This window comes from Haliotis rubra, unplaced genomic scaffold (assembly GCF_003918875.1).
Source record: "Haliotis rubra isolate DU_JTF1 unplaced genomic scaffold, ASM391887v1 Scf1007, whole genome shotgun sequence".
Taxonomy (NCBI): domain Eukaryota; kingdom Metazoa; phylum Mollusca; class Gastropoda; order Lepetellida; family Haliotidae; genus Haliotis; species Haliotis rubra.
Window position 1 is genome coordinate 102,873 of NW_025764901.1, and position 20,948 is coordinate 123,820.

Here is a 20,948-nt window from a genome sequence, read left to right on the forward strand (position 1 = left end):
GATACAGCCATTTTGTGAATCAAAAGACTTCATGTCAAGTGACATGTTAAAACAGAGTGGCTTTCACATCGTCGTTTGTGGAACAGAATGGTCCTAAATTAGCACCTAAATTAGGCGGGTATATAGACAGCACTGGCGGATCCAGGGGGTGGGGGTGTCCAGCCCCTGAAAATGACTTGAGACCACATTGAAAAATAAAGAATTTGCGTTGGCGGAGTCAGGGGAGGTTCAGGGGGTTTTAACCCCCTGAACCCCACCCTTTCAAAATTCCTGGATCCGCCCATGGACAGACTGGGTGAGTGATTGAGTGAGTTAGATTTTATGCCGCTTTTAACAATATTCCAGCAATATCACGGCGAGGACACCAGAAAAAGGCTTCACACATTGTACCCATGTGGGGAATCGAACCCAGGTCTTCGACATGACGAGCGAACTCTTTAACCACCAGGCTCCCATAGAGACACAAGGCGCCCGTTCTTATCTCCAGAGCACACAGCATCAAGCTTGGTGTCAAGCCCGAGGTCCCATTAAATTTGGGAACAAGTACCGGTAGGGGGTGCCTCTCGCATGACTGTAACCCGTGAAAATCCGGGTTAGAATTTATGTTCAGTAACCCATGTTTGTCGTAAGAGGCGACTGACAGGACCGGGTGGTCAGGCTCGCTGACTTGATTGACAAATGTCATTGTATCCCATTATCCCATACATGTCAGTACAGCGATGCTCATGTTGTTTACCACTGGATCGTCTGGTCCAGACTTGATAATTTACAGACCGCAGCCATATGGCTGGAATATTACTGAGTGCGACGTAACACTAGACTCACTCACTCACATGACTGTAAACGTGACTATTTGACGACCAGACACAATTTCTAAATGGACAACGGTACACCACTGCCAAGGGTTGTTGTACCACATTTCGTAATATTGGAACAAACCCACCATCATGAATGGGGCACAATACCCCAAGGTCAAATTCAACGTCTGATACAGCCGAAGAGGAGGAAGGTCAGAGATGTTTAAATAAGTAACTCAGATTGTTAGTGGCTGTATCTTCAAGGGGGGGTTAAAGTACTGTAAAATTATTGTCCTCCTGAGAGGGTACATAAGTCCGAAAACATTCAAACTAAATATAAAATTTCCACTTTTTTAATCGTAGAATGTGTGTTTTCAATGTATGGCTTGATATGCTAACAGCTGAAGGGATTATGTAAATCCAACCAGGGCCCAAGCAGGAAGCAATTGTACTGTAAGTCCCCATGGTCACTAGACTACCTTCAGTTGTTGGCAATCTATAGCCTGTTTTTATATTGTATTGTCTTTTATAGTTCAAATATTTAAGATTTAATTATTAGTTTTAAATGGATATCTGTGATACACTAGTAGTTTTATTGTTCTTCGTCACCAGGTTTTTTATTTTTAATTTTATTGATCTATAATATAATAATAAATTGTTCTCGTCACGATATGGCTGAAATATTGCTGAAGTGACGATAACTATTAACTCACTCACTATTGCAGCTGAGAGAGTGTACATTAGATGTCAACATTTTGTTCGGTTATTGATACTTGAGTGATTTCGTGACGATTGTATGCAAGAATCATGAAACTGACCGCACTTGTTAACATCATACGACCACAAACGGACACAATGAGACATGTTTGCGTCCTTGAATAAATTTATGTATTTACCATTTATTTCAGGGTCAGTTTATCAAGATCGCAAATTCAGTTGAGGTTTGTATAAGTTCTTTTCTTGAGGTTAATGGTATTATATTGAGACTATGAAATATATGGGATGTTGCGATACTTTTTTCCATGCGTATATTATTCTGAAAGAGACACTAGTCACACAGTCACCTGAACAAACACGAGAACGTATGGTACAATGTAAAATAAGGATTAAAGTCGGACACCACCACCACAATAATAATAAGAAATAATATCAGGACTTACCTAGGAACTGTCCTCAACTACCTCTCAGCCAAAGTGTCTGCCTGAACTAACTTCAACATTTGCGTATATCTTGTCCTGATTGCAATCGTTCCCAGGTTATATGAACCAAGCAGATGATTGGATTATAAAACCATACATTCTGATTAGCTTGCTATTGTAGCGAAGCAAGACCATGACTTAGCTGAATATCGCGTTATTTCAAATTCTAGCCCGACAATGTGTGATACTCGATTCTGATTGGCTGAGAGCTCATCAAAACCGTACGTAAATGACAGTTTAAGGACCGCTAATTAAAGTGACCGATTCACCGCGTATGAATACAACGAACTCGTGACCCTATTGTTTGTAAACAAACATGTCGGACATCGGCAATTTCTATCTCGGCAGCATCTTTGGTGTTTTTAAAGTAAAAAGCGAATGGTTTGAAGAAGAATTTTTTTACCCTAATCCCAGTGAAGAAACTACGAAGCTGGAAACTCCGTCAGCAGCGCAAAAGCGGCAGTATATTCAAAGCGGGTCCAGATCTAAGTGTGTTGACGTCGACAACACACGTCGACCCACACGTCCTAACCCGACCGCTTCCGTCCCGGCCGTAATGCCCAGTCCTTCCACTTCCACTGGCCATGTATCCCACATAAAACGTGGCATGTCAGGTCTTTTCCCAAATTGGGAATAGTAGGGTGGTTATCAACAATTGTTTCCGTGAATAAAGTTAGCGGCGACTTAACTTAGCGTGTTCACGGCTTGCATTTGGGCGAGTCGATTGTCATACAGTAGGGGAGATCAATAATTCGCTTGAGAAAATCAAATAATTGTACTTGCTCACAGTATAAACTGTATTTTTTATCTATTTATGTATGCTACTTGTTACAAATACAAGCATACTGGTTCCTGAAATATAGCATTTATGTGGTTGAAAATGATTTATTTTGTTCATTACACAACCTGTCCCTCAACGGGACGATTCCAAGCGATTTGCAGGAATAAGGCCCCTTTGCACCTTGTGTTCTTGCGCGCCAAACAGTTCGGTTTTAAAACGCTTATCAGTCGTGCTAGAATGAAGATAAAGCGACTCTGTTTTCAATTTTGCGGTCCGTTGATTTAAGACCGCTAAATGTTCCGTCTAAAATCTGACTGTTGGATATGCTTTACATACTTGTCGGCCACGAACATGTGCAAACAGCATAGGATATACATATTTGTTTTTCAACGGTTTTGCATGAAACAAACACTTCGCCATATTCATATTGATCGAAGATTCATGCGAAAACACGAGTGTTTTAAACTTCCCCTAACGCCCAATTACGACCCACTGATACATTTACGTTAAATACACGTTTATAGGTGTACAATATAACTGTTTCCAATAGCAGTATGTCACTAAACCCCACATGTCTGCTCAGCATTAAAGTACTGGTGTAATCTGTGCATCACACAATTTGTAGTAAGATTCACATGTAGGCAAGTATGGTTTCATGGAATGTATACTGAGTGAGTGAGTGGTTTTACCCCACTTTTAGCACTATTTCAGCAATATTACGGCGGGGACACCAGAAATGGGCTTCACACATTGTACCCATGTGGGAAATCGAACCCGGGTCTTTGGCGTGACGAGCGAACGCTTTAGCCACTAGGCTACAGCCGCTGGATAGGTTATCTCCCAATTGACAGACACCCATTTGACAGACACCCAATTGACAGACACTGAACTAGAAGGTTAATTAGGGGTAACACCTACGGGTATAATGGAACAGTCCACTGTCTTGTGAGCGTGAAACAGGTTCGTTACTGAGAAGTTTGATTGTGGGTAAATAGAACTTTGTTGTGATTAAATGATAAATGATTTCTCTTCTCAAAATTGAATTTACTATCAATTACTATCGAATATAAAACAGGTTTGTCACTGAGAGGTTTGATTGAGCTTATTGATAGAAAAGCCCCCTCCCAATAATAGCATATGTACAACAGAAGTTAACTGAGAAAACGTTTTGTTGGATAGATATAGATATGTACATATTTGAAAACATTTCTGATTTGCAGTAAATGAGACACCTGCATTGCCATGTAAGATCAGATTACATGTAATACCAATCAGCGTTCTGATTTTAACAATACTTTCTAAAGATTGTAACAGTTTATGTCTTTGAATAGCATACAATGGATATTCAAAGAAGTAATGAAAATCGTTCTCACATCCATGGCCACATTGACATGATGCGTCATATTTTGAATATTTATTCTAAATAAATCGTAATTAAGTGCACTCGTCATATATCATAATATTGTGTGCAAAACATATAACTTCTTTATTCCATATGAATTATATTTAGGTTCCCATTTGTCTTTATTTGATTCATAATGATACAACAGGTTAAGGTTAAACCGAAATGTTTATGAAAATAAATTGTTTGTATATTGCAGCAATAAAATTTCAAATTACTGTCTTTTCGTCCATCTTTCAAAATAAGTAATATAGCTTCAGTTTGTTCCTGTTTTTTTATTTGGACTATTCCATCATAATGTGTAGGTAACAGGTAGTAGATAATCTGTTCACTGAACCGTAAATGTTGTTGTTTTAAGGTGTCTGCGAACTGGCTGTCTGCGTAATGGGAGGACACCGCTGGATAAACCTCACCCTTTTCATAATCAACTATTTTCTTTTTCGACAGATTAACATTTGCCGTTTACAGCAGTAACCATACAGTATATACACACTATATTTGTAAGTGAATAAGAATATTGGCCAACAAAATAAGTTTATTAACAATTAGAAGCATAAAAATATGACAAAAACCAAAATGACAAGTATGTTTAATTTCACTTATCAATATCAATTAGAAACAGAAAGAGATAAGCATACATCATTGTCATAGCCCATTGTCATAACCCACAATCAAATGTACCAGTTACACTGTTTGCTTTAATATGACAGTCTTATTCATTGTGTAACTGTATTTGTTTATTGCATTGTTTCTTTGAATATTATGTAATGGGCAGATGTGTGCTTTATCTATACTTGTTCGATGATACGACTTGTACTATATTTTGACTAAGACATCTGGAAGGTTCTACAAGGCGTTGCAGCTGCATGGGACTTTCCAGAATGCTCTAATCCCGAGAATATTACAGTAATTTCGGATAGTGTTTTCGTATGCACATATATAGAGCTAATTCTGGCCTCGCAGTTCACACTACATCTCAAGTTACAAGGAGACCAGCAGTTGTGTAATGTATTTTTTACCCGGGATATTCAGCCAAGGCCTTCTAGGAGCTTGATCACTGTTGCAGGGAGGTGAATATTGCCATCACTGTCCTTTTTGCTATTATCACTGCTTTTGTCTTATATTGACTTTGAAATTGTACTGTCACCTTTTCGTACTACCATTGTAATACCTTTGTAGTTAACATTAATATAGAACACAATTGTAGATTCTATACTACCCATCAAAAGTTTAGACTCACTAGTGAAATGTAGCCACTAGATTTTGCAAAATATTCCATACTGTTTAAAGGTACTGTTTACACATGAACTGATGTACTGTACAACAAATTCGTACAGTTGAAAAGATTATTGTCATGAGTTCAAGAAATGATGAAACTCAGTGAAAATTGGTGAATTCTTAACAAAACTTTACACCGAAACGCAGCTGTTCACGTGCACGATATTTGCACATGATTTTCAGCAATTTGATGCATGATCCTCATGCAATTTATCTGCATAAGGTTTGCAGTTTGTTCCCCCAAGTTAGGGGAAGCATATTGTGAGTGCTTTAAGTGAGTAAACTTTTGATGGGTAGTATATAACACTTCTTTGTTTTTCGTTGGTTTCACACCTTCTTCTTTCAAGGACTGATTCTAGGTTAACTTCTAGTTTCAACATTAAGATCAACACCGGGTACCTAACACTGTTGTTTAAACGAACTCAAGCCTTTACGTTTCTGAATATGGATTGGATATCCACTTTAGTACTCGAACCATTTTTGTAGAAAACCTTCCAAAGAGGATGGCGCTGAATAGAATCGAAGGATTCAGAAAAGTCATTAATGCTGCATACGATTAACCCCCTTTACGTGAGAGATAACGATGAACGATAGCATTTGAAATATAATCATCAACATCTGAATATCATTGTCTTAACCCAAACTGAGGATCACTTATTTGCCATGTGGTGCAGCCCAATTTACTAATCGCTTGTTCAAAATTAATGTAAAACTGCACAGAAAATATTCTTCAGGGGCTTACAAAGACATAATTATCAGGAACAGAGGTTTCCCTTTCTTTCTTCTTTGGTGTGATAACAGCATATGAATGTTTAAGGTATTCACTAAGAATGTTGTCAAGACCAGCCGATTCTTTTGTTTCAAAGGCAGTGGTGCTGTCATAAATTTCGGATCTGGTGATCGGGATATCTGATATCCTTGTAGTTAAAGATTTCTTACGTCATATCGAAGAATCGGATTCTCCACTTGTGTACAATGTGTGAAGCCCATTTCTAGTGTCCCCCGCTGTGATATTGCTGGAACATAGTCTCTTTATCCCACCAATCATCTCCAGTATCCTCCTGTTACTGGGCACCCGTGAAGAGCCACCTCCTCGTGGTGGGTGCTTGGTAACGCTAAGCGCTGTTCAACCCCCCGTTGTGGACCCGGGGGTATATTTGGTCCACCAACCCGTTTGCCGTGGGTTGCGCCCCTGTGTCGGTGGAGGACGGGAGTCTGGTGGTTGAGGGCAGTGGTTTCCAGGAACAGTGTTCCTTTGCCCAACACACCACTTCGCCCCTGACTTCACCTAGACGGGTGGTATAACTGGCCCGGTTCTATCAATCGGCTGGTCACACCAAGCCCTGTGCATGGTGATTATATTTGCACAATAAATTATCATTTAGGTCTTGGAAATTTGGTTTGCAATGTTTAAATTATTGATAACTTTATATTGCCTAGAGTCCTACGCCAGAAGGCGGTGGCTCATGGGCCAATCTGGTGATGTTGACCTCCAATTTCAATATGTGTCCAATTTCTTGTCATGTGCAAGAACCAACCTGCTATTTAATTGGTATATTTAATTGCTGGAGTATAACATCCCTGTATCCCTGGTGTCATCATCTTGGAGATCCGGTGCTAATTCACATCGTCCTTGTTGACACTCCATGGTGGGTGGGGAGCAGGGATGCTGAATTATTTTCCTTTCATTATGGCGTCCCCACAAGTTGTTTCATCTCGGAATGAAAAGAAGAGGCGACTGAACGAGTTAGATCACTCAAACGCAAATATGTCTGCAAACGTGGGCTCGATTCTTAGTTATTGGAGCTACGGCTTTTCTGCCAATTAAACTAAACCCTTTTGCTATTTCAAAAGCTATCTTTGGGATTTGTGGCGAGGTAAAGAATGTCACTCGTATCCGTACTGGGTCACTTCTGGTGCAATGTGCACGGAGGCAGCAATCTCTCAATTTGTTATCGATTAAAACATGTGCAAATGTTGAGGTTGCTGTGTCTGTGCACAGAACTCTAAATACTTGTCGTGGTATCATACGTGACTGGGCACTGTGTTTGTATGATATGAGTGAAGAAGACATTGCTACAGAGCTTGAGGACCAAGGTGTTACGGCAGTAAAGGGTTTCACCATCAAGACAGAGGGAATCTTTACTAAAACAAATACGTATCTGTTGACTTTTGCCAGCTCTTCGATTCCGCAATCTATCAAAGCAGGTTACTTTAACATCGGGGTGGATGTGTATGTCCCCAATCCACTTCGGTGTTACAAGTGTCAGCATTTCGGACATGGGTCTCATTCATGCCGTAATTCTGCAGTGTGTCATCGTTGTGCAGACAACCATGACAGTACAGACTGTCAGAACGATTTTAAATGTGCAAACTGTGACGGCCCACATGCTGCTTCATCCAGGTCCTGCCCTATATAGCAAAGGGAATCGAAAATTATGAAAATCAAATGTGAAAAGAATATTCTTTATCTTGAGGCCAAGAAACTTTTCACAAGTCAGTCTTCACCTCAATTAAATATCCCATATTCCGCCGCAGTCAACCGCTCTGCAGAAATGAGCTCTACTGCATGTCAGACTGACTTGACTTGGCTCAAGTCAGCTCAACCTTTTTCATCAACGTCAGCCATGACACCAACTACCCCAGTCACTCAATCTACGTCTGGTTCCCAGACAGATGAAATTGATTCCATGATCCTATCTCAAAAGTCTATGTCAAAACCAGCCAGAGACCAACTTAAAAAAGAAGAAAGGAAAACAACTAACAAAAGACAAAACACCTTCTGTCCCTTTACCTTTAGCGGTTCAACTCAGTGGAGGTTACTCCGTCCTCACAGGACAGGCAGAGGTACAGTTCCTCACACACCCGTCAACGATCGCTAATTGAGCCACCATGACTCAATTGCCGACTTTAATACAATGGAATTGCAGAGGACTAAGGAATAACTTTAATGTGATACTATTATTAATACAGGATTTTAAACCATGAGCATTATGTCTACAAGAGGCATATCTAAAAAATACAGAAAACTTTAATCTACGACATTACAGTGATTATCACATTTTTTCTCCCATAGGAGATAAAGCAACAGGAGGTGCATCCATTTTGGTACGACTGGGTATAATACATAGCCCTGTCCCTCTAAATACCAATCTCCAAACTGTACACTGCACATGGCACTCACGTTGTGCTGTAGCAGGACTGCGTCAGTCACAACCCGCGCACAGGACAACAGACGCTACTTTTTGTTGTTCTTCAATGGCCGATGATTTATTGGATGATTTATGGTATATGGTGGTGAAAACGACAACCCTGAAACAATCAGGTGTACAATATAATAAATGCAGCAATATACACATATCCAAACACAGATATACACATATAATTCGTACATATGTCATAACTTTACAAAATAGTTGCTTCAGTAAACAATTACTGTGTACAAATGTATTTCATTTGATATACATGACATATATACAACATATAAACCTACCAGGTGTGTGGGCCTAGGTTTATTTCACACCTGGGGACGCTGCTGTATCTGTATTAAATGTTTGCCTGTAGAGAAAATAACAATAATATATACAGACATGCTAATGATGAACATATACAAAAGCATTCTCAGCACTGATACAGTAATCAAACACAAATTTGGCTGTAGCTGAGCAAGATATAAAACAATGCAAAATAAGACCTCATTCATTCATTCATTCATTCGTGCTTATTTTCATTCACCCATTTATGATTACAAAGCTATACTTGTGTTCATCCATTCATCACATGCTCACGTGGTTAACCTTGCCTTTTAATAATCATGTTACTAATATTACATTATAATGAATGTAGAGTATTTATCACCAACTTCACAGTACTAATTTAAGACTAACACACACTGATACAACTACAAGTTATATCTACAAATGATATACATGAACAATAAATAGATAAAATATCCAAATTACCTTAGAATATGATCCAAAGATATGATCCAAAGGTATGTCCAGAAAATGAACAAGACATGTTGACACACTGAAGATTGAATGTGGAGTGACCACAAACCTTGTAATGTGTAAAAGTGTAAAGCTACGCTGATTGCCCAAGCTGGCTATAAAGACAAAAGAACGTAGGTGGGGAAGGGCTTATGTTATTGTGCTGTGTGGTGAACATGCGGTAAGCATGCTCAGTGAACTGGCTGTGAGTGATAGTTAGTTAAGGCAGGCTAAGTATCATGATAAAATAAAATGACTAAAGCTGTGCAATGAAATTTAAAGCATTTATTTACATGAATTCTAATCAATTTACAACATGTTAAAATATACAAAATCTGTTACTGCCACATACTTCCCTCCTGTGGAAAATGACGTCCACGTCATTCTTGGGGTTCGTCAATGAGTGAAAGTAGTGCTTTGGAAATGCCACTGCTGATGTGACCAATGACGCCGGTAGCAACTAACTGTTTTATGCGTCGACTCTTCTGATGCCAATCTGGATCAGAAGTCTGGCACATCACATATTCCCCGGACGTCTGCCATGTTGGTTTCTTAGATTGGTGTCCAGAGCGTCGTGGAAGTGGTGTTGGTCTTGAGACAACTACAGGAGTTACAGGAGGAGATTCCCTTCCAAATGAGTCTTCTTGCTCTGATGCGTCTTCAGGTTCTGCTTCTGTGCAGTCTTCACTAGTATCAGTCTGCACGTGGTCGTCACCACCAGAAGCATTACCATCTGTCTCAGCAGACACCTGGTCGTCACCACTTGTCTGTGAGATAGATGTATCCTTGTCCACAGTACTCCCACTGATGAAAGTCTCGTCATCAGGAACTGCTGGAATTATCAACAGATCTTCCTCCTCTGACTCATTGTCCTGAGTGTCTTCTGATTCCACTGATGATTCGGTGACTGGTTTGGTCGGTTTCCTGGATCTTGGTGCAGGTGTTGGCTTTGGTGTAGCAGGTGCGTTGGAAATGGGAACTGATCCTATAGACGTCCTGGATCTTGGCGCCGGTGCTGGCTTTGGTGTAGCCGGTGCCTCAGAAATGGCAATTGATCCTATAGGTAAGAGGTGATTCCGATGAAGGGTCCTCTTCCTCCCCTCTCCCGTTTCTCTCTGCACAACAAACACAGGGATATCCTGGTTTGGCTGCGAGAGAACAACAAACGGATCCTCTTCCCAGCGATCTGCCAACTTATGTTTTCCATCAAAGGCAAGCGCCTTTACTAGCACTCTGTCTCCAGTCTGAACAATCGCGCCACGCACTTTCAAGTCATAACCAGTCTTCTGTCTATCTTTGGCTGTCTCTGATGCTCTGGCTGCTAGCTCATAAGCCTCTTGAAGTTTCTTTCGAAGAGAATCCCCGTATGATGAAACTGATCCATGTCCCTGGCTGGTTTCAATGCCAAAAGCCAGATCAATTGGCAGGCGAGGCTCTCGACCAAACATCAAGTAAAATGGGGAATGGTTGGTGGATTCATGCCTAGTACTGTTATATGCATGGACAAGGGGAGCAACATAGCTCTTCCAATCCGTCTTCTTGTCAGGCTGTAGAGTTCCGAGCATGCTGAGCAGTGTCCTGTTGAAACGCTCAACCATTCCATTGCCCATTGGATGATATGGAGTTGTCCTGCTTTTCTCCATTCCCAAGATGGTACATAGTTCCTTCATCAGACGGCTCTCAAAATTAGCTCCCCTGGTCACTATGTATACGCTTGGGAATGCCATAGTGTAGAATGAAGTTTCTAAAGAACACTTCTGCTGTTGTTTTTGCAGTCATGTTGCGTGTTGGAATCGCTTGTGCATATCTTGTAAAATGGTCAGTTATGACAAGTACATACTGATGACCTCCTTTAGAAGCTTCTAGAGACAAAAAGTCAAGACAGACTAACTCCAAGGGCTGGGTGGTAGTTATGTTCATCAGAGGTGCACGAGCATTGGTAGGAGACTTCCTGCGTAAACATCGGCCACATCTTTGAATGTAATCCTCCACATCCTTGTGCATTCCTGGCCAGAAGAAACGGTCACGTAGGAGTGATAATGTGCGGTCTCTCCCAAGATGTCCAACATCATCGTGCAATCCTCGCAATGCATCATCAATAAAGGCAGAAGGCAATACCAGCTGTTGTCGCTCTTGTCCATCCAGGATAACCTTTCTGTACAGAACTCCACTCTGTAATGTCAAGCTGTCAAAGTGCCGATAAAAAGCATTATTAGCTGGACATGGTGGATAATCCTGTCGTCTTGGTTTCTTCCTTGCTTTAACCAGCGCTATCCATGGTCTCAGAATGTCATCTGAAGACTGAGCCATTCTCCAGTCTCGCTGTGTCATTGCTGTGAGATGCTGTCCAGGTGGATCCATATCTGTGACCTCTGGTGATATGGAGAAGGATAGTGACTGTATAACAGGGTGACCTTGCAGAGTATTGCATACTGCTCTAACTGACTCAGCTGGCATCTGGGACTGTTGATGGCAATCCTCTATTCCCGGGAGTCTGGAGAGTCCATCCGCATCCGCATTATTGAGGCCTGGCCTGTAGACAATGTCGAAGTTGTATGCAGCTAAAGCTGCCAGCCATCGGTGTCCTGTGGCATCAAGTTTGGCTGTGGTGAGTACATAAGTAAGAGGGTTATTATCTGTGTAGACAGTAAAGCTATTACCATACAGATAATCGTGGAACTTTTCAGTCACCGCCCACTTGAGTGCTAGAAACTCAAGGCGATGAGCTGAATAGTTACCCTCAGACTTGCTAAGCCCTCTACTTGCGTAGCTGATGACTCTTTTAATTCCTTCCTGTTCTTGGTACAGAACTGCACCTAGGCCACAGGTGCTGGCATCAGTGTGCACCTCGAATGACTTGCTGTAATCAGCATATCCAAGGACAGGTGGTGAAGTGAGAAGATCCTTGAGCTGACAGAATGCTGATTGTTGAGACGGTCCCCACAGAAAAGGTTTATCAGCATCTGCAGTTCTTGTATTTCCACGTTTCTTGGGTCTTGTACTGGGCATTAAGGAAGTTAATGGTTTGGCAATCTTCGCAAAGTCTCGTACAAACTTACGGTAGTATCCTGTAAATCCCAGAAACTTTCGAACTTCCTCAGGATTTCCAGGAATAGGCCAATCCTTGATCCGTTGTACCTTATCTGGATCAGCTTCTATACCATGTTCTGAGACGACATGTCCAAGAAATTTGATCTTAGTCTTGAAGAAGGAGCACTTGTCTGGGGTGAGCTTCATTCCAGTGTCTCTGACTCTTTGAAGGATCTGTTGAAGACGCTCCAGATGTTCGTCATAGGTTGTGGAGAACACGATAATATCGTCCAGGTAAATTAGACATATTTTGAGGTGGAGTCCATCGAAACACTCAGCCATGAGCCTCTGATATGTTGCTGGGCTATTGCAAAGTCAAATGGCATACGGTTGTATTCGAAAAACCTAATGGACCAACGGTGAAGGCTGTTCTCTCCTTGTGGCACTCTTCAATCTCCACTTGATGATATCCGCTTTTCATGTCCAAGGTGCTGTAGAATTTGGATCCTGCAAGGGCATCAAACATCTCCTCTATGCGTGGCAGAGCGTAGGAGTCCTTTATGGTCTGTTGGTTAAGCTGTCGGAAGTCCACACACATGCGTAATTTTCCGCTTTTCTTACGCACCAATACAACATTAGATGACCAGGGTGAGAAGGAATGACGGATGACTCCACTTGTAAGAAGTTGTTGAAGATGTTCCTTCACTTCTTGGTACATGGCGGGTGGAATCCTTCTGTGCCTCTGCTTGAAGGGTCGGTCATCTTCAAGGTCAATCCTATGTTTCACTGTTGTCACATGTCCAATGTCCTGTTCGCCCGTGGAAAATACATCAAGAAACTGTGAAATGGTTTCCTTTCCAAGTCTGAGTTGTTCAGGCGTGACATCAGCCTCATTGAAATCCATTAAGTCCATGGCCTGTTGACCTTCATCCTGGGTAGGTGTTTTGGCTGGGAGATCTTCAATGGAGACAACTTGAAGCTCGCATAACAGGGCTCTTGTTGGAATAGATACAGTCCTTGTGGTGACATTAGAAACATGAACTTGAACCATGATCTTTTCATCGTGATGAAAATCGACAATGGTTGGTGCAATGTCTAGATCAGGTGGAATAGCAGAGTTCTTGGTCGGTTGTACAACAGCACAGGTGTCTTTGTAGACTATAGGCTTGCACAAATATCCCTGGATAACCCTCTCAGTGTTAGGTAGAATGGTAAAACGACCATGTTCAGCACTGCGAACCTTACCTAACGAATAGTTATGCCTTGCCAGTTCCCTCTCTTGTAAGAGCATATTGCGGAATGCCATATACCATGGTGTATGGATATCAGCCTTTTGAAGGAATCGGCTTCCATACTGATTCTTGCATTCATCCATGTAGCAAGATAAAATATTTGTGCCTAGCAGCACTGGGACTGTGGTGTTATACGGGGTATCAGGGACCACAAGCATAATGCAAGGCAGTTTAGCTGAGGTTGCACCTACACCCTGTACTTCAACCTCTATAAACCCATCATAAGGGAGATGCTGGCCATCTGCACACTCTATCTTCAGAATAGCATCTAAGGGCTGTAGGGGTGTAGCTGGTAGGGAGCGAACGTAAAAACTATGGGACACAGTTGACACTGTTGACCCAGTATCCAATAAGGCTCTTGCCTCTATCCCATTTACAAAAACTGTTCCTTCATTAGGTTTACCTATCAGGGTGGCTACCTGCTGACTGCTGTTGGGTGGGCGTTTGTGACCAAAGCCTATGGTTTGCCCGTCCATAGGCGTCTTCCTGTTTAAAGAGAACTTGGAATGATCCAGCCTAACTCGACATCCATACTGTAAGTGTCCTGGCTGTTTACATCTGAAAGCAAATAGGCTCTTGGGTGTCTGGACGTCTAGAACGATGCTGGTCCTGGGAGTTCTTGAAGTTGGTTGATTCCACCTTTGAACCTGTGGTCCTGTCGGGGGCAATGACCAATGCTGCTCCTGAGATGGGTGTTGTGGATGCCAGTATGATTCTGACCCAACCGCTGTATTAAATCCCTGATGGCCATGTGAGTATTGCCATGGTGTCCTGTCGTCAGAATAAGAAGTGTCCCGTTGCTTCTTCAGCTCGGCAACTTCAGTTGTTAACTGTTTCAAGATCCCCTTGATCTCCTTCATCTCTGGATCCCTGGACTGCTACAGCGGCCATATTGGGGGTTGCACCCTTCTTCCCAGTCCTTGCTCCCCTTTGCTGTAAGTCAGCCTCTGCTCGCCGAAGAGCTCGTAGGAGATCTTCATAACTGTTGCCCTGGTCAAATACATGTGCTGTCAGATCTCGCAGATCTGGTTTAGATCCTGACCATAGCTGGGTCCTCAACATCTCACTCCTGGTCTCTAGTGGGATGGATCCCTGTGTTGCAGCCTGGTTCAGTAGGTGTTCGAGCCTACAATCCCATACAGCAACATCTTCTGACTCTCCCTGGCGTGCACCATAAAAGCATGCTAACAATGACTGGTTCCTGTCAACACTGCCGAAAATACTTTCTAACTTTGAGATGAGCTGTTTTAAATCAGCTTCTGGCCCTAGGCACATAGCAATAGTGGCTGCCTTCCCGCGTAAAGAATGCTGCACAGTATTGGCAACAACTTGTTGAGACAACGATTTGTTCTGTAGCAAACATTCAACTTGGTACTTCCAGACTTCGAATGAAGTCTCGCCCTTCTGTTCACCTGAGAAGGATGGTAACCTTGGGGCTTGTGTCAAGGTAACTGGTGACGGAAAACCAGAAGGAGATTGCTTCTGAAATTTTCCTGAACTAACTGCACCTTGAGGTTCATCTTCAGCCTCTACCTTGGCCTGAGTGTAACTCGTCATCCATTGTACTAAGTCCTCGGGGCTATCGGACTTGGGCCAGGTCTTGAGCGCCTTGAAAGCTCCCAATCAGATTCTTTACTTCTTCTGGTGTTGGTTCAGTCATAGTGACAGAAACGAGGGAAGTAGTCAAATGTAAACGAAGAAAAGCAGGTGTGGTAACCGTATAGGTAAACGTCCAAATGTTCGCGAAATGAGCTGGCCATTTGACTTCATGAAAGATGACAAAACAAAACAAAACCCCAAAACAATTTAGGGCTAAATGCATGAGAAGGTGTTAGTTGTGACTGAGTGCTTGGGATGGTCATGAATTGGCTGGGGCAGCAGAGTAAGGGGACACCCATAGGGTATGTCGACTAAACCTAACACAACGACTACCCATTCGTATGAACCACAACATCAAGCCAACAGAAGGAAACACAATTACTCATGATCCATGAAACCAGAAGCCTAAACGCAGAGAGAACAAACCATAACCATAACCTGTTGAACAACACAACACCTATTTATGACATTAACGTAGTTGTTGGTCTATTTACATGAATGCATAAATGCACTTTATTTGGTTTACTGCATGGAACTCAAACATTCATATAGGTTGGGTATTCTCATTCACGCACACAATCACCGAGGTTGAGGTATAAAACCCCACTAAATAACAGCTACGTTTATGGAAGTCAGTACTGAAGTGTATGAGCGCTCATTCTAAGTCTAAGTATTCACAACACATGCATGCAACAAGATCTAAATTGGCCAAGAAATATTGTGCACGCAGGCACAACCCGGGTACATGATATTCAGAAAAATGTACAAGCAAAAATTCAGAACATGTTCAAACATTGACTTGCATTAAATAATGAACATGTGTACATGAATTCCGTGTCTAAATAATGGTTCCTTGAACCGCCGTTTGCAAACGTCAAGTATAACATCAGTACAGATCTGTACATACAGTGTATAATATGTGTAGTTCAACCTACACTCAAGTGTCTCTATATCTGCAGGTAACAAGATACAAGTTGTATATATCACAGGACAAAACGCACCTCGCGTCACGTTGTTACCGTTGATCACGTCATGGTTCCGTGAGCGGTTGTGGATAGGATCTCGAATGTTGATGACAGCAAGCTCGCCCTCAAATCTCCAGTTAGGCCATTCCTCACTGGGGGCTCCAATGTAGCAGGACTGCGTCAGTCACGCACAGACAACAGACGCTACTTTTGTTGTTCTTCAATGGCCGATGATTTATTGGAGATATGGTATAGGTGAAAACGACAACCCTGAAACAATCAGGTGTACAATATAATAAATGCAGCAATATACACATATCCAAACACAGATATACACATATAATTCGTACGTATGTCATAACTTTACAAAATAGTTGCTTCAGTAAACAATTACTGTGTACAAATGTATTTCATTTGATATACATGACATATATACAACATATAAACCTACCAGGTGTGTGGGCCTAGGTTTATTTCACACCTGGGGACGCTGCTGTATCTGTATTAAATGTTTGCCTGTAGAGAGAAAATAACAATAATATATACAGACATGCTAATGATGAACATATACAAAAGCATTCTCAGCTCTGATACAGTAATCAAACACAAATTTGGCTGTAGCTGAGCAAGATATAAAACAATGCAAAATAAGACCCTCATTCATTCATTCATTCGTGCTTATTTTCATTCACCCATTTATGATTACAAAGCTATACTTGTGTTCATCCATTCATCACATGCTCACGTGGTTAACCTTGCCTTTTAATAATCAAGTTACTAATATTACATTATAATGAATGTAGAGTATTTATCACCAACTTCACAGTACTAATTTAAGACTAACACACACTGATACAACTACAAGTTATATCTACAAATGATATACATGAACAATAAATAGATAAAATATCCAAATTACCTTAGAATATGATCCAAAGATATGATCCTAAGGTATGTCCAGAAAATGAACAAGACATGTTGACACACTGAAGATTGAATGTGGAGTGACCACAAACCTTGTAATGTGTAAAAGTGTAAAGATTAGCTGATTGTCCAAGCTGGCTATAAAGACAAAAGGACCTAGGTGGGGAAGGGCTTATGTTATTGTGCTGTGTGGTGAACATGCGGTAAGCATGCTCAGTGAACTGGCTGTGAGTGATAGTTAGTTAAGGCAGGCTAAGTATCATGATAAAATAAAATGACTAAAGCTGTGCAATGAAATTTAAAGCATTTATTTACATGAATTCTAATCAATTTACAACATGTTAAAATATACAAAATCTGTTTATGTTTCAAAATACATTCGCGCACACCGATGTAAAGGTTTGGTACATGATACAAAGAATAAAAAGGCAAAGGTTCCACCAAATCTACCGTTCACCATTTAAAGGATGGTGATAATTTGTTAACTGATAAGGCTGACATTGCCAATAAGCTTGGTGAAACTCTCGCCAAACATTCGTCTTCATCCAATTATGTTCCTGAGTTTCAGAAACAACAGGAGAAGAAAAGAATAAATATTACCTCAGACAATGGAGAAGACTACAATGATTTTTTTTCAATGCATGAGTTATGTACTGCCCTTGAGCAAGCTCATGATACAGCAACAGGAGCTGATAATATACACTATCAGCTCTTGAAACATTTACCTGAATCATGTTTGGAAACACTTAAAAATATTTTTGATACAATATGGACTATAGGGAATTTCCCAACTTCGTGGCGTAAAGCCATAGTAGTCCCTATACCAAAGCCTGGCCGGGATCATACCGATCCGTCTAATTACAGACCAATCTCTTTAACGAGTTGCGTCTGTAAAACCATGAAACGAATAGTAAATAATAGATTAGCATGGTATCTTGAAACCAATAGTCCCATAACAAGTATTCAATGTGGTTTCAGGAAAAATTGTAGTGCTATTGATCATTTGGTACGTTTAGAATCCTTTGTTAAAAATGCTATAATAAATAAAAAACGTGCTGTATCGCTTTGATCTTGAGAAGGCGTACGATACCACCTGGAAGCATGGCATTTTAAAGGATTTACATGATTTCGGTTTAAGGGGTCGTTTACCTCTTTTTATATCACAGTTTTTAAAAGACAGGCAATTTCAAGTCCGAGTGGGTTCAACCCTGTCTGATCATTATAATTAGGATCAGGGTGTCCCTCAAGGCAGTATTTTGTCCGTCACATTGTTTAATATTAAGATCAACAGTTCATCCAGGGTTTTAAACGATTCAATTGATGGATCACTTTTTGTGGATGATTTTAATATTTCTTGTTGCGGTAAGAATATGCATACTATTGAACGGCAACTGCAGGTGTGTCTAAACAAAATAAATACATGGTGTCTTGAAAACGGCTTTAAATTTTCTAAGTCAAAAACTAATTGTCTACACTTTTGTAGAAAAATATAAGCCTCATAAGGACCAAGAACTATTTTTAAATGGCACTCCGATCAAAGTTGTAAAGGAGGCCAAGTTCTTGGGCCTAATTTTCGACACCCATTTAACTTTTCTTCCGCATATCAAATATCTCAAGAACAAGTGCCTGAAGGCACTTGACTTGTTGGAAAATCGTTTCAATTCTAAATGGGAGGATCAAACTACCGTCGTACATCTATATCGATCACTGGTCCGTTCGAAGCTTGATTACGGCTCCATTGTATATGGTGGAGCCTGCAAAAGTAACCTTAAAATTCTTGATTCTGTCCACCATCAAGGCCTAAGACTATGTCTTGGATCCTTCAAGAACTTCTCCTGTTGACAGTCTCTGTTTTGGAGCCGATTAACCATCTCTCTTACACAACGCCGTATGAAATTATCATTGCAGTATATAACAAAACTTTATTCTAACGAGTCTAACCCTGCATTTAACTGGGTTTTCAACCCTCTTTATGAGGATCTGTACAACAAAAGTCTTCTTTGTTCCGCCTCTGGGACTAAGAGCCAAACCTTTCCTTTCTGCTGCTGGCATTGAGCTGGAAAATATATCTCCTTCCCGTCTTCTTTTCTCCTCCTTGGCAGCTGCTGTAGAGGCCACAAGTGGACCTAACACTAGCAACACTTAAAAAAATCAGAAACTAATGAATTACAATATAGACAAGAATTTAATCAATTAAAAAGTGAATATAATACTTACAAATCCTTATTGACAGATGGGTCCAAGGATGGTGGCGCGGTTGCTTATGCAACTGTCATTGGATCAGAACAGTCTCTTCTAGATTACCAAATAACAGCTCTATTTTCACAGCAGAAGCTAACGCCATATAAACAGCGCTTAAATATATTAAAAACACCCTAAATATAAACAATATATGCTATTTTTAGACTCTCTTTCGTGCCCTCAGGCTATTAAAACTCTTTCTTGCAAACATTCACTTTTAATAGAATTATACAATTAGCTTGCTACTGGCTAATATGACATCGTCCTCTGTTGGTTACCCAGCCACGTTGGCAATTCTGGCAACACAATGGCCGATCTTGCTGCCAAGGCAGCACTCAACAAATCTGTGACACCACTTCTTATTCCATACTCTGATTATAAAGCTATCATTAGATCTTATATCCGTGATCTGAAGCAGAAGAAGTGGGACACCCAAGTAGATATAAAAAATTACATCAAATAAAACCAACTATCGGTTACACCTACTTGGGTTGTCAGTCCAGATTTGAGGTCATTATGCGACGATGACGCATTGGTCATACTAGGTATACTCATGAGTATTGGTTAAAAGGCGAAGATCTAATTTGCATTCTTTGTGATGAAAGAATCACTGTCAAGCATGTCAAGGGATAAATATTTCAGTGTCAAAACAATGAACGATTTTTTTTATAATGTAAATTATCATTTGAAAATAGGGTTTTCTTAAAGAAATAGAATTATCACATAAATTCTGATTATATGTTTTGTATGTAAATGGATAATGGTATTTTATAATTGGTAGATTATATTCGTAACTGAGATCGTTTGTGGCTGTATCCTCAAAGGTGGTGCTGGTGGAATTGGGTTAAACGTCGTGCTTGAGAATATTTCGCTCATATGACGGCGTGCATGCGTGTGTATGTGCGGCTGCTTGTACTAGCCCAGACTTAAGCTGGTTTTATAGTGCTAGCCCACTGAGATACCATGCCGCAGTGAAGCATGAATACCGTACTCAGACACATTATACTGATCCGAGCCGACCAGTCTTTGTTGTACCCATTAATGCCGAGCGCCAGGCAGGGACCAACAAGTACCATATTTTAACGTCTTTTGGTATGACGCGGTCGTGGATCGAACCCGCGACCTTCCGCACTCCGGGCGGACGCTCTAACCACTACACCACAGAGGCGGTCTGTATCCTCAAAGGGGTTAAAGTAGTGTAAAGAGGGTATGTAAGACCACGTCTTTCAAAGTATATTTAATCTCACTACATGTTTTAATCGTAGAATGTATGTCTTTTTCATGTATGGCTATATTTGTCAAACTTGCTACCAGCTGAAGGGATGGTGTAAATCCAACAACGGTCCATGCAGGTAGCAAAAGTACTGTTAGTCCACTTTGTCCCTAGTATGGTGATCTACGTTCAGTTGTTGGCGATCTATAGCCCATTTTCATACTGTATTGTCCTAATT

General features: G+C 40.9%; 2 protein-coding genes and 1 long non-coding RNA gene across 4 annotated transcripts; all 3 read right to left on the reverse strand.

Moving 5' to 3' along the window:
* Positions 1-8,753: 8,753 nt before the first annotated feature.
* LOC124267929 lies at positions 8,754-11,000 on the reverse strand. 2 transcript variants are annotated; one of them, XR_006896156.1, is made up of 3 exons: positions 9,420-9,970; positions 8,951-9,015; positions 8,754-8,769 (listed from the first exon to the last, which is right to left on the reverse strand). XR_006896156.1 is itself a non-coding variant. In XM_046702923.1 (3 exons), the coding sequence occupies exons 1-2, from the start codon at positions 10,892-10,894 to the stop codon at positions 9,234-9,236; spliced, it is 744 nt and encodes a 247-aa protein (XP_046558879.1). In that variant the 5' UTR covers positions 10,895-11,000; the 3' UTR covers positions 8,754-8,769; positions 8,951-9,233. The 2 variants fall into 2 exon arrangements, 1 of the variants encoding a protein (XP_046558879.1); XM_046702923.1 differs by lacking the exon at positions 9,420-9,970 and adding an exon at positions 10,177-11,000 and having other exon boundaries at positions 8,951-9,259.
* A 3,587-nt stretch (positions 11,001-14,587) lies between these two features.
* Positions 14,588-15,325, reverse strand: LOC124267978 (paraneoplastic antigen Ma1 homolog). Its single transcript, XM_046702984.1, has one exon. It carries the CDS (start codon positions 15,323-15,325, stop codon positions 14,588-14,590), a length of 738 nt encoding a protein of 245 aa, XP_046558940.1.
* Positions 15,326-15,856: 531 nt separating this feature from the next.
* Positions 15,857-17,610, reverse strand: LOC124267941. Its single transcript, XR_006896158.1, has 3 exons — positions 17,252-17,610; positions 16,784-16,848; positions 15,857-16,602 (listed from the first exon to the last, which is right to left on the reverse strand). It is a non-coding gene; the product is annotated as an uncharacterized LOC124267941 (long non-coding RNA).
* Positions 17,611-20,948: the final 3,338 nt, after the last annotated feature.

Excerpts from the sequence above, each read along its gene's own strand:
- LOC124267929 (XM_046702923.1), bottom strand. The coding sequence starts at position 10,894 with ATGTTTGGTCGAGAGCCTCGCCTGCCAATTGATCTGGCTTTTGGCATT. Across the intron at positions 9,260-10,176 it reads GGTGTCTGCTGAGACAGATG|GCAAGGTTAACCACGTGAGC; the intron begins GTAATGCTTCTG and ends GATTATTAAAAG.
- LOC124267978 (XM_046702984.1), bottom strand. The coding sequence starts at position 15,325 with ATGACGAGTTACACTCAGGCCAAGGTAGAGGCTGAAGATGAACCTCAA.